Source organism: Rana temporaria, chromosome 8 (genome assembly GCF_905171775.1).
Source record: "Rana temporaria chromosome 8, aRanTem1.1, whole genome shotgun sequence".
NCBI lineage: Eukaryota > Metazoa > Chordata > Amphibia > Anura > Ranidae > Rana > Rana temporaria.
The window spans coordinates 48,275,231-48,293,529 of NC_053496.1; the positions used below are offsets into that span (position 1 = coordinate 48,275,231).

Sequence of the window (18,299 nt, forward strand, 5' to 3'; positions counted from 1 at the left end):
GTTTGTGTTATGATCTGCACAAGTTTTGGATGAAAGCTTTTTACGATGTGCAAGATGTCATTTGGATTGAGTCACTGTCTGCCAAGCTTCAGAGATTGTGAGTTAAAGTAGAACTACTATTTTGGATAGAGTAAGGGAGGGTTAAAATCCCTGTCAGATTTTTCACCATCTGTGTCCCATTGCAGAGATTTCCCTTCACTTCCTGTCCCAAAGCCAAACAGGAAGTGAGGCGACATCCCTGCAAATAAAGGGAATGCCCTGGACCCCCTTCCCCAGCTCACCAGTGTCCCCATTAAAAGATGTCTCTTACTTTTCTGGGGACAGCCCAAAATTTGGGATTTTCTTTTACTTTCACTTTTAACAATACTGGTAAACAAGACCAATAGAGACGGGGAATCTCCCTAACATGGGCACAGACAGCAATAAAAACTGACAGCGGTTGTAATCCCTCTCCACTCTATCCAAAACTAGAAGAAAAAGGTTTTGCCTTTAGTTCACTCTAGGCCAGGGGTGTCAAACCTGCCGATTGTTTCTGTAAGACTAGATGCCCAGATCCCCCCTTACATCAGAAGTCAATGTCTTATTTATTTAACTTTTTATTTTTACACTGTCCCTTTAAAAAAAAAAAATTGGGATCACGGCCATTTCTATTATAAGAAACGTAAACATCCCTTGTAATAGAAATAAGCACTTTAATGCGAGATCTGGGATCAAAAAGACCTCACATTTACACTTAAAGGCAAAACAAAAATGGGCCCTTTAAGACCAGGGGGCAGGGGGATGTTTGACGTCGCCCCAGTCCTCCAAGGACATTGAGCCGAGTGGGGACCATCTTTCTCTCAATGGACTTCCTGCACATCAGTCCAAAAAAAACCTGATCATTTTTGCTGCTACCAACGTCTCCGGGAAGCGGGGAAAAATTACCGGTAAGCGGCGGGAGGGGGGGGGGGGCACCTCTCCGGCCGCCCGTAAAAGTGGTTCTGTAACGAAACCACCACCGAAACCACTTTTATCTGAAAGAGGATCACCCACTGTATAAAACGATACCGAGGTTATGGCAGCTGCCTGCTGCCATAACCATGGAATATAACATCAAAATAAGGACTTGTATATATACAGTGGGCGGTCTTCTACCCAACAACAAATTGGCCAAAAGAAAAAAAGAAACTGAAAAAATGCAAAACGCATAGAAAAAGCATGAAATACATGTGTGAAAAAACGTACCATAAAAAGCAGAAATGGATCAAAAGTAAACTGCATGGGGCAGATCCACAAAGAGAGTACGCCGGTGTATCTAGTGATACGCCAGCGTACTTTCAAATTTCCAGCGTCGTATCTTTGTTTTGAATCCTCAAAACAAGATACGACGGCATCTGGGTTAGATCCGACAGGCGTACGTCTTCGTACGCCTTCGGATCTTAGATGCAATTCTTCGGCGTCCGCTGGGTGGCGTTCCCGTCGTTTTCGCCGTCGAGTATGCAAATTAGCTATTTCCGACGATCCATGAACGTACGAGCGGGCGTCGCATTTTTTTACGTCGTCTCTAGTCGGCTTTTTTCGGTGTATAGTTAAAGCTGCTATTTGGTGGCGTACGCAATGTTAAGTATGGCCGTCGTTCCCGTGTATAATTTAAAAAATTTAATTTCGTTTGCGTAAGTCGTCCGTGAATCGGGATGGACGTAATTTACGTCCACGTCCTTGCGACGTCATTTAGCGCAATGCACGGCGGGAAATTTAGGAACGGAGCATGCGCAGTTCGTTTGGCGCGGGGACGCGCTTCATTTAAATGAAACACGCCCCCTACTCGCCGATTTGAATTACGCGCCGTTATGCCGTGAGAGATACACTACGCCGCCGTAACTTATGGCGCAAATTCTTTCTGGATTCGAAGATACAAAAAGTAAGTTATAGCAGCGTAGCGTATCGCACATACGCTGCGCCCATGCAATTCTACGTGGATCTGCCCCTATAAGTGTAAACCAAGCCTAAGCTAAAGCTACCCCTAGAGGCATGTGATAGAAACCGGCAGAAAGAAGAGCCACGAGTGGAAAGTCTTACTATATAATAGAAGTTCACGCTTTTGGCGCCCTTTTCCAGGTCCTCTGGGTTTATAATGTACTGAGCCTGGACCAATTCTCTATTGCCACATTTGATAACTTCATTGATTGGCTGCAGCCGTAAGAAGGACTTGGCTGAGGTGTAAAAGGGAAAAACCTGTTGAAAGTCATTGTTCGTCACCCTGCCATTCTTTCCCTCTATAAAAGGCTAAAAACAAAATAGAATTGTAATAGTTAGTACAAAAAAATAATAACACCAGTGCTCCATACATGAGCCTAATAGACTTTCTAGACATGTGCAGTTCATTTCGTTCCGCCTTGAAATTCAGACACATTTTTCCTTATTCGGAAATTTGGATGTATACGAATTTTGGAATTACAATAGCAACAAATTTTAAATGAATCCAAAATAACGAAACAAAATTTCGGACGAAATTTGAATAGTATATAATAATTCCAATTATTTTCAAATCTACTTCAAATTTCCGAAAATAATAAAATAGCTTAGAAAATAAAAGGAATAGAATAGTAAAGAATAGAAAATAAAAGAATAGAATATAATAGAGTAAAACAGAAAATAATGAAAAATAAAAGAATAGAAAAACAAAATAGAAAATAAAGGGATAGAATTGGAAAGAATATAATCAAATAGAAAAAGAATAGAATTGAAACTAAAAGGATAGAATAGAAAATAAAAGTAAAACAGAACAAAATAGAATAGAAAATACAGGAACAGAATAAAACATAACAGAAAATAAAGGAATTGAATGGAATAAAACAGGAAGAATAAAACCATCTTCTGAAACATTAAAAAAAAAATACATTTGAATTTGAATAGAAAAGAATAGAATAGAAAGAATATAACCTTCTGCTAAAATTCGAATAGAAAAAAAATCTAATTCAAATAGAATGGAAAAGAATAGAATAGAAAATAAAATCATAGAAAAAAACTGAATAGAATAAAATATAGAATAGAATAAATTTGAATTTAGGTAGAACAGAAAAGAATAGAAAATAAAATAGAAAAACATAGAATAGAATAAAAAATAGAATCAAATACATTTTAATAGAATGTAGAAGAATAGAATAGAAAATAAAATAATAGAATATAAAAAAAACAATAGACTAGAATGAAATAGAAAGAATATAACCATCTTCCTAAATTCAAATGTTGAATAGAATGAATTAAATTGCAAATGGAATTTGATTTGAATGCATTTCAATAGAATTCACATTTTAATCGTCTCGAATTTTCCAAATGCAGAAAATTCAAATCGATTAGAATATGAACAAAATGTATTCCAAAAACAAAGTAAACAAAATAATGTAAATATCGAATCAAAACAAAACAAATAGGCCTCACGCAGACTGGACTTTTTTTCCGCCTAGAGGAGTGTTTTAAAGGTTAAAAAAAGGTCAGACGCCTGCAAAGGTGACATTTTTGACATCCTGTGTACATGCAGTGCTGCTGGAGGCTTTGTAACTGATCACAGGGTGCGCCTCTCCACCGACTCGGTCGATCGACTGACCTTCATAAAAATGAATCAGGCTTGGATCACCACCAGCTACCAAGCACCTGATGCTGATGTAACTGAATAATTTTTTTGGAAATGTCAGACCCCTTCAAGACTGCCTATGCTGATGCTGAGTGACTATCCTGTCATGCTGAGTGACTATCCTTTTCCTCCTCAATGATCATGCTGATAGCTTGTAAGAACATTTGGGGTTAAGGCCCAATTTTTCTGCCCCTGTTTAACAGGGGCGTGCAATTACAATTTTTGATGCAATACTTTGCAGCAGGTGTGCTCCACCTATAGTATCTGTGAGGGGTTGCTGTGTTGTGGAACCAGTGCCTAAGGCCCAATTTTTCTGCCCCTGTTCAACAGGGGCATGTAATTACAATTCTTGGTCTAATACTTCACAGCAGGGACCATTCCTGCGCCCACCAAGAGTAACTGTGAGGGCTTACAGTGTTGTGGCTCCAGCACCACCAACAGAGGCTCAATTGTTCTGCCCCTGTTCAACAGGGGCATGTAATTACAATTCTTGATCTAATATTTCACAGCGGGGCCCATTCCTGCGCCCACCAAGAGTAACTGCAACACCAACACCTAGGGCCCAAAAGTCTGCAGAGTATATACAGCAGGCCCCAACTTTCAAACATCCAACTTACACACAACTCCTACTTGCAAATAGAAGGAGACAACAGGAAGTGAGAGGAAATCTACCCATAGGAAGGGAAATTCTCTTCTGTAAGAGGTGTCTCCTGTCCACTGATGCTTTATCAGCAATCCTTGTTTCACAAAAAAAAAAAAAAAAAAAAAAAATTGTCATTGGGACAGAAAGTGAGGTGAAATCTTCTGAACAGATGCGCACAGACAGCAAAACAAATGTTACAGGGGTGATAACCCTTCTCTATGTTTTCCAAAAAGCTTAAAAATAGATTTTTTTGGCTGGAGCTACACTTTAAAAATGTACCAGTTCAAAATTACAAACAGATTCTACTTAACAATAAACCTACAGTCCCTGTCTTATTTGCACTGAATGTATACTGCTGTTCAAAGTATATAAGGCCAAAGGGGCTGGTAATGACCTGGGGGGAGGGGGGGGGGGAACCCATGCTATTTTTCTCAATGATTTTCATCCATATTGCAGGGACCAGACATTACATTAAAGCCACAAGCAGTTTTAAATGACTTTTTTTCTATAGAAATGTAATTTTGTGCAGGGACAGTTCTAAGCATGTGCCACTTCACAGGTATAATATAGACACCCAGCAGGTACGATATTTAAAGGAATATTTCATTATTTTTTTCACTTTAAGCATCATTAAAATCACTGATCCCAAATAAGAGGCTGTTTTTAAAACTTTTTTTTTGTATCGATACATGTTCCCTGGATTAAGACCCGGGTCCCCAAACCCATTTTAGGACAATAACTTGCCTTTAGCCACTAGCCTTTAAAAGCAGCACTTTCAATTTCGAACGTTCGAGTCCCATGATGCGAACCGAACCAGGGGGTGTTCGGCTCATCCCTATTGGTTAAATGTTTTGAGTTACAGAGGAGGTCTAGGGCTAGAATTATTGCTCTTGCGCTAACATTCGCGGCGACACCTCACATGTGTGGTTTGAACACCTTTTTTAATATGTGGGTGGGACTTACGTATGTGTTCGCTTCTGCGTGCGAGCACACGGGGACAGGGGCACTTTAAATAATTTTTTATTTATTGTTAATTTTACTTTAAAAAAAAATATTTTGACACTTTCAAAAAAATAATAATTACATTTTGATCACTTTTATTCCTATTACAAGGAATGTAAACATCCCTTGTAATAGGAATATGACAGGACCTCTTTACAGTGAGATATGGGGTCAATAAAAATACACAGCCCGAGGCAGCGATGTTTTTTTTTTAATGCAGAGGCCAGGCGTGACGTCATAACATTGCGATCGTCATAACTCCGATGATCATAGAGACTACGGTAACCATCTGGTCCATCGGAAATCTCTATGATCAGCGGATCCTCTCACGACTCACAGATCGCAGCATCGAGTTAAGAGAAGCACCGGAGGGCGGCGGGAGGGGGGGGGGAACGTCCCCTTTCGCCACCCGTAAGAAAGATCAAGTGGCGGAAAAGCCAGCTGCTATGATTATTCTTTTGGTGTAGGGAATCGCCGGCTGAAAACAGCAATATCTGAATGATGCCTGTAGCTGCACCCATCATTCAGATATACCACAACAAAGCCCACGATGTCATATGACGTCCTCTGGGCGCCAAGTGGTTAAAACACATTCAAGAAAGCTTACAGTATATATAAACTTATAAGGATTTGTATTTTTGTCCATCCAGTTCTGAAAATCACACAGCTATAAGGCAAGAAACACTTATAGTCCCTCCTCAACCCCATAATTTTGCTCTCTCCTCTCATCAGCATGTTCTGTGCGCTGCAACACAACCAATTGACTCCTTGTGCTGCTTGTAAGTAAAATATGTTTAAGAATGTATTACTGTTTACAGAGCTGCATTGATGTGTGTCTTTTATATCTGCCTGGAGTCCAAGTGTGAGAAATATCGGAGACATATGGAGGCTATAAAATGAGGATGATCACATTTCATCTATAAAATGGCATACTAAGAATACATGTATGATGACAACTTACCCTTATAGAGACTTGGTTATCCCATGATGATGTTTGCAGGCTGAATGTCACTTCTCCTTTTTGGTCTGTGGTTCCAATTGATACGTCACTTCCGTAATTAACTTCCAGTTCAATTTTTCTAGCTGGGACTGGCGAGCCATTCCGGTCCGTAACTGCCAGCTATGGCAGACATAATATTGGTTACATGACCTGCTCTACCAGGTTTAACACACATCACATGACCTGCTCTACCAGATCTAACACACATCACGTGACCTGCCCTACCAGATCTAACACACATTACTACCACTACTAGGTAGGACACTTATAGCATAGTATTTTATATCAGATTTTACAATCATGATATTACCTCATCCGCCACATAGGACACGTACCACATGACCTGCTCCACAATTTGGGAAACCTGACCTACGCTACCATATAAAAAACACATCCCATGATCTGCTCTAACAGATAGGAAGTACATCACATGACCTGCTTTACCAAATATAACATATCACATGACCTGATCTACCATATAGTAAACACATTATATGACCTACTCTGCCAGATAGAAAAAGTATGACTTGCTCTACCAGATAGAAAATCCCTCATGTGACCTGGTCAACCAATTAGGAATGTGACCTACTCTACCAAATAGGAAACGTATCCCATGACCTGTGCTAACCCAAGGAAATATGACTTCCTCTACCAGATAGAAAATCGGTCACACGCCCTTGGTAAACAAGATAGGAATGTGACCTAATCTACCAGATAGGAAAAACTTGCCCAAAGTGCTACCCCCAAATGAAAAAACATCACATGAACTGCTCTACTGGATAGGAAACACATCACATGATCTTCTCTACTGAATAGGAAACACATCACATGATCTTCTCTACTAAATAGGAAACATATCAGAGCATTCCTGTTTGTGTGTGAATGATGCCGGAGATTCTAGCCTGGACCGTGGGTAAGTGTGTGCACTGCAGACTGCAGTACACTGTAATCACTGAATCTGTGGATTCTCTACTGGATAGAAAACACATCACATGACCTGCTCTACTGGATAGGAAACATATCATGTGACCTGCTCTACCAGACAAGAAACATATCACATGACTTGTGCTACCCCCGAAAAAACACATCTCATGACCTGCTTTACTTGATAGGAAACAAGTCACACAATGTGCTCTGCCAGAAATTAAACAAATAGGAACCTGACCTACTCTACCAGATTAGAAACACATCATGACCTTCTCTACTGTAATCCAAATACAAAGTAATCTGCAAGCAGTAAATGTCCAACTCACCGTCACCAAGAAGGGATATCCTGTCCTATAATATGTGCCAATCTCTTTGAATATGATAGTCTCTGAAAACAATGCAACAGGGACATCCTTATGGGCAGCAGCCTGGGCACCTAAAACACAGGAGACATAGAGAATATTTCAAATCAGACCCATCATGGGAAATGAAGAAAACATTCACGAAAAGCTTACGACTGTTAGTTCTTTTCATATACAAACCCATCTCAAAAATATTGACATAATCTGCTGAAAAACAATATACAACAAAGTGTAAAATCTTATCTCAGTGCAAAATTCACCACTCTGTCGGTAGTGTTGTGAAAAAGTAATCAACATCAAGTGTTCATGAAAAAAAAAAAAATCATATAGGTCCAAAGTGAAAACAAAAATAGGATTTTTATAACAGCTTACCTGTAAAATCCTTTTCTTGGAGTACATCACAGTACACAGAGCAGCCATTAAAATAACTATGTGGGTTATACGCCACCTATAGGTGAATGGACACTGGTACACTGAAAGACAGGAAGTCCCCCTCTATATAACCCCTCCCATACAGGGAGTACCTCAGTTTTTGTAGCCAAGCAACATACATATATCCCAATAAGAGGGGCAGGACCTCTGTGTCCCGTGATGTACTCCAAGTAAAGGATTTTACAGGTGAGCTGTTATAAAAATCCTATTTTCTTTATTGTACATCAGGGGACACAGAGCAGCCATAGTAATAACTATGTGGGATGTCCCAAAGCAATGCCTTCTGAGGGGAGGGAGATACAAAACAAAAAGTCAGGCCGCCATCAGACGCGAGGACCTATACTGCTGCCTGCAGCACATTACGCACAAAGGCAGCATCCTCTTGCCATTTTACATCCATTTGATAGAATTTTGTAAATGTATGTACTGACAACAAAGTTGCAGCCTTGCAAATCTAATTCCTAGAAGTCTGGTTATGCACTGCCCATGAAGCACTGACTGCCCTGGTAGAGTGCGCTTTAACTCGAAAAGGAGGAACCCTTCTTTTCAAGCCATAAGCCTGAATAATAAACTGACAAATCCATTTTGAAATGGTTGATTTTGACACTGCCTGCCCCTTTCTGAGGCCATCTGGCAGTACAACCAAAACATCAGTTTTCCGTATCTGAGCTGTTGCTTTCAGATAGGCTTTAATTGCTCTCACTACATCGAGAGAGTGTAACAACTTCTCTTCCACAGAACGAGGTTCTGGAAAAAAAAAGGCAGAACAACATCTTGATTGAGATGAAATCCTGACACTACCTTAGGCAGAAAGATTGGGTGAGGACACAACACCACCTTGTCCTTACTAAGTATGGCTCTTTACAAGAAAAAGCTGCCAATTCTGATACTCTTCTTGCGGAGGTTACTGCAACTAAGAACACCAATTTCTTTGTCAAAAGAACCAAGGGAACATTGTGCATTGGTTCAAAGGGTTGTCTTTGTAAAACTGACAAAACTAGATTCAAATGGGCACAAGGGTGACCTAACTGGCAGAGCTAAACGTGTTACCCCTTGTATAAAGACCCGGATCAAAGAATGCAAAGCAAGAGACCTTTGATAAAACACTGACAAGGCTGAGATCTGACTCTTGATCGTACTCAAGGCTAGCTTCATTTCTACCCCCAACTGTAGGAAGGCAAGAATTCTGCTTATGGCATACTTCTGGGGAAGCCATCTTTTGGTTTCACACCAGGAAACATAGGCCCTCCAGACCCAATAATAAACGGTCCTGGAAGCCGGCTTCCTTGCATTAATCAGGGCAGTTACCACTGAACCTCGGATAGTTTTTGCTGCTACCGATGGCTCCGGTAAGCGGGGAAAATGACCAGGAGGCGGCAGGGGCACCTCTTCCACTGAACATAAAAGTGATTCTCTGTGGCGAACTTGCCGCCAGAACCACTTTTATGTGAAAGAGGATGGCTCATTGTTTAAAAAAATAATACAGAGGTTATGGAAGCTAGCTGCTGCCATAACCATGGTATATAACAACGTCAAAGTAATGATGTATATATACATATAGCCCAACATTTTGAGATGGAAATGAAGGACACCTACTAGCAAACGTATGTAGGCATGGGACACGCACCCTGCCACACCCCCTTAAAGGAGAATTAACCAACAAAAATAAATAAAAAGGTTAATTAAATGCACAAGGGCTTTTTTTAACCACTTTTATTCTTTTATATTGGCTTTTAAAAATTTACAAATGCAGCAATTTTGAATTTGGATGAAAGGTTTAGCACTGGAAAAAAACTTTTTATCTTTCAAAAAGTGCATTTTATATACAACTATATAGATCAGACCAAAATGAGGGACAAATGAGGAGGAATGAGGGGCAGAGGGACATTGTTCCAAATTAGGGACCGTTCCTTCAGACGGTTGGGAGCAATGTATATACAGTGGGTAATCCAGAAGTGGATATATTTATTATTATTATTATTATTACTACTACAATAACATATTATTTTTTTAATATATTATTATTATTAACAACAAATAATAATCATTATCATCAACATTTATTTTTAATATATTATTAACAATCATTATCATCATATCAAAATGTATTTTTAATTTTTTATTATTATTATGAATTGTATTTTTAATATACTGTTATTATTTTACCGTGACAGTTCCAAATATTAATACGATGATTCTCCTGGATTTCTGTGCTCAATCAGCCCAGAAAATGAAAACAATCGACTTCATATCCCCAATCCCGTGCCTAATGTGACGCTGTTCCATCATCCTACCTGTGTCTTGCTCTGTAAAGAATGCATCCATTGCAACAGTGTAACCGCTATCATAATAATACTCTGCCACAGCGTTGGTGTTGACCGTGGTAGTGAAGCAGCCGGTGATGTCTGTCTGGATAGATAGAAAAAAAGAAAAAAAAACATTGAACTTACAAAAAGAGTTTGACTGACAGCAGGGGAAGCCTATGGCCAGTGTCTCCTGTAAGACCAGGAGCGATGCTGGAGCCGAGACCGTGCTAAAGCGGTGACAAGAGCCAGGTAAGTGTTTAGGGATGGGGTTGGGTAGGACAGGTAGTGGGGCGTTTTTTTTTTATTTTAGAGCTTGTTTATACAGGAACAGGGTGCGGGTAACCCACGTTACATGTGCATTTACCTCATGTGGAATAATATTAATGGCTATTATTACTTGTAAATGAACACCCCTTTGTCTCTATGGGGGTTGTTTTTTGGTCATGCAGTGGCTTCAATTGGGGGTTGTGGGCGGAGACAACTGCCAGAGGGGTGACACCGTCAAATAGGAAGTGCGATGGTGTCATACCCATCCTTGACAGCACATTGACCGGAGCGCTGGCAGTAACTACATCATTTACATTGTTGGCCTGAAACCTCTGCAGGCCACTGACAGGCTAAACAGGAGAGAGCCTAATTTGGGGGGGGGGGGGGGGCCCCTGGTGTTTTACTGCACAAGGGGACACCAACCTTGGTGATGCCACTGTGGTCAAGCATGGCAAGTGTAGCTTCTCTTTAGATTCCTGAGACTTTAGATGAAGTATCATGATGGTATCTCTCACACACTAGTAAAAAAAAGTATCCGGTCAAGACCCGATTTTATAGAATAACCTCTAATGGCACACAATCTGTAGATTAACGCTCCCCTGCACCGTGCTGTAGATATACTGATCGATTTCATCACTTTAATCAGTAAGTTTGCTAGCTGTCAAACTCACAGACAAATTTGGTCCATACTAATGATTGGGAACCAATCAAAGTGGTTCTCAATCATGTGACCCCAATGTTAGCACATATACTGTAAGTAGGGTTGCAACCTCTCCGGGATTCACCCAGACAGTCCGGGTTTTGAATCGTGTGTCCAGGTTTCAGTCCCAGACACAATAATTCAGACAGGAATGTGGCTCGGAACAGGGCCTGACAGGAGGGTAAAGGAGCACTATGCACGCCACATTAAGGCCCCGTACACACGGTCGGACAAAACTGATGTTTTCATCGGTTCACTGCTGAAGTGGCCTGATGGTCTGATGTGTGTACACACCATCAGTTCAAAATCCGATCGGGTCAGAACGCGGTGACGTAAAACACACGACGTGCTGAAAAAAACGAAGTTCAATGCTTCCAAGTATGCGTCGACTTGATTCTGAGCATGCGCTGGTTTTGAACCGATGCTTTTCTGTACTAACCATCGGTTTGGTCCGATTGGGCAGCGGTCCATCGGTTCGGTTTTGAAGCATGTTTTAAAATTTTGGACCGAAGGAAAACAGACCGATGGCCTATACACACGGTCGGTTTGGTCCGATGAAACTGAACTTTGGTTCATTCTCATAGGTTCGGTCTGACCGTGTGTACGGGGCCGAATATTCTCTTTGGAGTGCCCAAAGGTGTCCCAGGTTTGTAACAATCCTATAGTGTATGAAAGAAAAAAAAATTGCTGTGCGCCACTAAAGTGTTCAGGTTTGACTTGAAAAAAAAAAAATGGTTTTGGATTGCAGAAGCCACTGCAGCCTGCGCATGGCAGTGTGCTTCTTCTTTAATACTGTAACTGTCTGATACCATTATAGTATTTAAAAATTAAAACATATATATTAGCATGGTGTAGGGCAGTGTTTTTCAACCAGTGTGCCGCGGCACACTGGTGTGCCGTGAAGAGTCCCCAGGTGTGCCGCGGCAAAATGACCCCCAATATAGGCAGCTATCTGATGGCCACTTGGTTAATATTTATTATTACAGTGGTGCCGGTCCACTGTGTAAAGCTCACTTCCCGCTGCCACAGGCACTCGGGAAGCTGTGCGGACCTTTCCGACCGCGTCTTGCCAACCGATTACATCATCGGTTGCTATGGGAGGGTCGGGCGCACGCCGCACGCACTGATATCTGTAACGCGTGAGCCTCGGGAATAGATGCTGGCTGGCGCTTTTCCCTGAGGGGAGGAGAAGAAGAACACCACGAGTAGGAAACAAAACAGCGAGGAGACACAGGTACAGTACTTGTAGTAGATGAGCCATGAAGGTCATTGCATGGAGGAAGAGAGGGATCCTTTAATATCATGTCTCCCTCCTGACACCTCCATTGCCCACTCCGCTCTCCTCGTGTCACCCTGTCAGTCAGACTCCTCTGATGGAGAGAGAGATCCAGTACATGTTTTATCTGATAGAGCCAGCCAAGACAAATAATCATCTGTAAACTCAAAATAGCAGGTTATGTCCACCTTCTCGGCCTTTTGGCTAAGATCAAGTGTAGTATCTGTTCTTATCAGTTGCCAATAGGTGGTGCTAAGCTGACTGTCCCCAGTACCTGGGCAGAGGGAAAGGGATGGCAGTCGGCGGACGCTAAGCCTGTTGGCGTGGAGGTGAAAGCCTTCTGATCGGACAGAGAGGCATGAGATCAAAGCCAGGAGGCCGGGTCCCTGGCCTTTGGCCTGGATTTGGTGGTATCTGCCCCAGTCAGTTGTTCTGGAGAGAACCCTTGCTCCTCCTTTTACCAGGAGGAGCGGGTAGTATTTCCAGAATGTGATTAGGTGGGAGAGATAGGGGTTGTGGGTAGTAGCCTGCTTAGGTGGGCTCTCCCCGACCTCTTCTCCTACCTTCCTGGCTGGGAAGGGTGCTTCTGGTCCGGACCGGGGGCTAGGGACCGTTGAAAAGCCTGTGGAGATAGTGCCCCTGGAGTGGCAGTCCAGGGGTGCCATACATTGCACTGAGTGTGTGAGGGACACTCAACGTGTGGCACCTTTTTGGTCACTAATCTCCACATACACCTTTTTGACACCTGCCGCTAGGGCCGGGCCTTTTGGCTAGGACCAGTGGAATTTTTGTTTCCTCGCAGGAGGGCCGGCCAACTTATTGCACGTTGGTCACTTTACCTCACTCTCCCATCTTCCTTCTTCCCCACTTTCCTTTTTTATTTTACCCCGTGTTTGTTTTGTTTTGTCACTTTTTTTTTGTTGGTGCTTGCACTTTTAGTGTGGCGAGTAGGGTGCTGGTCCTCGGGCCTGCCTCTGAAAGTCTTGGGAGTTGGTGGACATGGCCTTCTGGCTTAGTTCGCTGGCTATCATGGGGTCTCCCTTCGGGGGAGACTCACCGAGGAGGGTTCTGTTTCGGCAGTCCCTCTGAGGATGTTGGGTCCTTGTGGCTTTGGCTGCTTGGACCAAGATGGGTCCATATGGCTTTGGCTGTATGGACCACAGTTACTCTTTTCCCTGTCCCAGGGGATCAGAGCTGGGTCCTTTTTCGGAGGACCATTGACGATGGCACCCGTCGCAGTTTTTTGTGTTTCACTCTTTATGTGTGTGCACATTTTTTCCTGCACCAGGTGGAGTTTTTGGGTTGTGTTTTGCACGCCACAGGCTTTTCAATAGAATTTTATTTTTTTTTCCAAATTTTTGGTTTGGTGTGCCTCGAGATTCTGACAGATTTTAAAGGGTGCCTTGGTTGAAAAAAGGTTGAAAAACACTGGTGTAGGGGAGTGTTAATCTACAGAATGTGGGCCATAAGAGGTTATTCCATAAAATCGGGTCTTGACCAGAAACGCTTTTTTTACTAGTGTGTGAGAGATACCATCATGATACTTCATCTAAAGTCTCAGGAATCTAAAGAAAAGCTAAACTTGCCATGCTTGACCACAGTGGCATCACCAAGGTTGGTGTCCCCTGGTGCAGTAAAACACTAGGTGACGCCCTCCCATCAGGCTCTCTCCTGTCTAACCTGAAAGTGGCCTGCTGAGGTTTTCGGCCCAACAGTGTAAATGATGCAGTTAGTGCCAGCGCCCCAGTCCATGTGCTGTCAAGGATGGGTATGACACCATCGCACTTCCTACTTGATGGTGTCACCCCTCTGGCAGGTGTCCCCGGCCACACCCCCCAAATTGAAGCCAAGCCACTGCATGACCAACAAAAAAAAACCCATAGAAACAAAGAGGGGTGTTCATTTACAACTAATAATAGCCAATAATATTATTCTACATGACCTGGTGCTTTATCATATATATATATATATATATATATATATATATATATATATATATATATATATATATGTTAGTATTTATTTAAATAATTTTTTGATACACTATATTGTCAAAAGTATTGAGATGCCAGCCTTTACATGCACATGAATTTTTTTTTAAATCAAAGCCATTTTATTATACAATTGCTCAATTAGTACATACAATCAGTGCATTTGATCTTACTAATTAGTGCAAGAGAAAAATGTAGTAGAACATGAGTCCATATAATATGAACAATAACAATATACAATGCAACTAGAGCATTTTTATTTTTACCCCCCCCCCCCCCCCCCAACTACTGCCAACGCATACAAGACCCTTTATGTCTAAACAGCATGAATCATTTCTTCAACCCCCAGACTTTCCTGGGTCTGGTGCATGACCATTAACACTTTCAAACTGTAGTTTCCCACTCCCCCCCCCCCCCCAGCCACCCCAAGGGGTCTCTACATAAGAAGTCTATTCATTTCCAGTTGTGGTGGTGCAAGGCTAGGATCCCCCAACCAAGGTTACCATATAAGGTCGATTTTACCCACTACCTTCCTGCGACTATAGACCAGCCTTTCTCTAAAAAGTAAGGAGTTAACATAAGTAATCCATTGCTTCCCCGTGGGGACCGCAGATGCCATCCAATATTGTGCGTAAAGCTTTCTAGCTAAGTAAATCAATCTAGTTATCATATAGTACATTCCTTTCAGAAACTTTTCGGCATCAATGGCCACAAGCAAGTACACCAGGGGGTCCAAGGGAACAGGTACCTGGGCTAATCTAGTGATGAGTGAGTGAGTGAGTGAGTGAGTGAGTGAGAAACTTATATAGCGCAACACATGCCAACTGAATCGCCTCTGAGAAACCTCCTCCCAGTACCGTTGGAGCTTTGGGCATCTCCAAATTAAGGCCCGGATTCACATACATCGGCGCATATTTATGCCGCCGTAACGTACAGTTGTGTTCAAAATTATTCAACCCCCAATGCTGTAAAGGGTTTTAGGGAATTTAGTGTACATTTGTAATTGTATTCAGAATGAAATCCTACAAGGACTTCTTAAAGAACCATATGCAACTAAAATGACATCAATTGGTTTTGTAATACAGTAGTAAATGTTTATTTTGTGAATTCTTCATTTACACAATAATTCAACCCCTTAAAGACTACCACTCTGAAGAACAGAGGTTCATTGAAGTGTTTTCAATCAGGTATTGAAAACACCTGTGGATGTCAGGGAGCAGCAATAAAGCCTAATAAGCACCAATCAGGCAGCTTTAAAATGACTGTGATACCTAGCTCCTTCTAGACATTTACTGGTGTGGTTACAAACATGGTGAAGTCAAGAGAATGGTCCGGGAAGACAAGAGAAGAGGTGATTACTCTTCACAGGAAGGGCAATGGCTATAAGAAGATTGCAAAGATGTTAAACATACCAAGAGACACCATAGGAAGCATCATTCACAAATTCAAGGCAAAGGGCACTGTTGAAACGCTACCTGGTCGTGGCAGAAAGAAGATGCTGACTTCGACTGCTGAGCGCTACCTGAAGCGTAGAGTGGAGAAAAGTCCCCTTGTGACTGCTGAGGAACTGACAAAAGATTTGTCAGATGTGGGTACTGAAGTTTCTGCTCAGACAATACGGCGCACACTGCGTAATGAAGGCCTTCATGCCAGAACTCCCAGGCGCACCCCCTTGCTGTCTCCAAAGAATAAGAAGAGTCGACTGCAGTATGCCAAAAGTCATGTGGACAAACCACAGAAGTTTTGGGATTGTGTTCTGTCGACTGATGAAACAAAATTAGAACTGTTTGGGCCCATGGATCAACGCTATGTTTGGAGGAGGAAGAACAAGGTCTATGATGAAAAGAACACCTTGCCTACTGTGAAGCATGGCGGGGGGTCAATCTTGCTTTGGGGCTGTTTTGCTTCTGCAGGTACAGGGAAGCTTCAGCGTGTGCAAGGTACCATGAATTCTCTTCAGTACCAGGAGATATTGGATGACAATGTGATGCAGTCCGTCACAAACCTGAGGCTTGGGAGACGTTGGACCTTCCAACAGGACAATGATCCCAAGCATACCTCCAAGTCCACTAGAGCATGGTTGCAGATTAAAGGCTGGAACATTTTGGAGTGGCCATCGCAGTCACCAGACTTAAATCCGATTGAGAACCTCTGGTGGGACTTAAAGAAAGCAGTTGCTGTGAGCAAGCCTAAGATTGTGACTGAACTGGAGGCTTTTGCCCATGACGAATGGGCGAAGATACCCGTAGATCGCTGCAAGACACTTGTGTCAAGCTATGCTTCAAGTTTAAAAGCTGTTATAACTGTAAAAGGATGTTGTACTTAGTACTAAGATTGAATGTCAATTGGGGGTTGAATAAAACTGATAATGATGTGAGCACAGAAAAGACATTTGTGGTTATTTCATTATAAATGTTATGTTAAATTTGTCTGACCTACACGTGCCTCTTTGATTTAATTGTAAGCAGGATGACTGAATGATCAAAATCAATGTCAAACTGGGCAAAACAATCAATTTCAGTGGGGGTTGAATAATTTTAAATACAACTGTATCTCTTTTACGCTACGCCGGCGCAGCACACAGAGGAAAGCACTGGATTCACAAAGCACTTGCTCCCACTCGCCGTTAAAGATACGCTGGGTTTCCTCGGTGTAAGCCAGCGTAGGTGGAAGTGGGCGTGAGCCATGCTAATGAGGCGTGACTCCATGCAAATGATGGGCCAAGCGCCATAGAAGTAGTTAAAATGAACGGCGCATGCGCCGTCCTGTGGGCGTATCCCAGTGCGCATGCTCAGAATCACGCAATATCCCACTGGTCCCAGTCTATATCCCCAATTTCTTCTACCCATTTACTATGGCATCTAAGGAAGGCATGAACTTTAATTGCATTCCAGTCTTAGTCCGTAGTGTTCAATATTGAGTCGGCCCACCCTTTGCAGCTATAACAGCTTCAACTCTTCTGGGAAGGCTGTCCACAAGGTTTAGGCGTGTGTCTATGGGAATGTTTGACAGAACTGTGCAGGACAGTCTAGCCAACACGCTTATCCATGTCTTTATGGACCTTGCTTTGTGCACTGGTCCAAATCATTTGATAAGCGGGGATTATGGTGTGGGGTTGTTTTTTAGGAGTTGGGCTTGGCCCCTTAGTTCCAGTGAAGGGAACTCTTAAGGCGTCAGCATACCAAGACATTGTGGACAATTTCATGCTACCAACTTTGTGGAAACAGTTTGGGATTGGCCCCTTCCTGTTCCAACATGACTGCGCACCAGTACACAAAGATCCATAAAGACATGAATGAGCAAGTTTGTGGTGGAGGAACTTGACTGGCTTGCACAGAATCCTGACCGCAACCCGATAGAACACCTTTGGATGAATTAGAGTGGAGACTGTGAGCCAGAACTTCTCGTCCAACATAAGTGCCTGACCTCACAAATGCGCTTCTGAAAGAATGGTCAAAGCTGTTGTAGTTGAAAAGTGTGGGCCAACTCAATATTGAACCCTACAGACTAAGGCCGCGTACACACAATCGGTCCATCCGATGAGAATGGTCTGATGGACCGTTTTCATCGGTCTAAACCGATCGTGTGTGGGCCCCATCGGTTAGTTAACCTTCGGTCAAAAAAATAGGAACTTGCTTTAAAATTGAAACAATGGAAGCCTAACCGATGAGTCAAAACTTATCATTTGTATGCAAAAGCATCGGTTAAAAACCTGCGCATGCTCAGAATCAAGTCGACGCATGCTTGGAAGCATTGAACTTAGTTTTTTTCAGCGCGTCG

General features: G+C 42.3%; 1 protein-coding gene and 1 pseudogene across 1 annotated transcript in view; one reads left to right on the plus strand and one right to left on the minus strand.

Annotated features, from left to right (window-relative positions):
* Positions 1-18,299, minus strand: part of LOC120910393 (alpha-2-macroglobulin-like protein 1) — a 182,277-nt gene that overhangs the window by 127,471 nt on the left and 36,507 nt on the right. Inside the window, exons 9-12 of the mRNA XM_040322150.1 lie at positions 10,274-10,388; positions 7,512-7,621; positions 6,220-6,378; positions 2,059-2,265 (exon numbers count right to left, since the gene is read on the minus strand). Coding sequence (XP_040178084.1) covers positions 2,059-2,265; positions 6,220-6,378; positions 7,512-7,621; positions 10,274-10,388 — 591 coding nt within the window. The remainder of the gene's footprint in view (positions 1-2,058; positions 2,266-6,219; positions 6,379-7,511; positions 7,622-10,273; positions 10,389-18,299) is intronic.
* On the plus strand, positions 12,713-12,841 carry LOC120912520 (annotated as a pseudogene).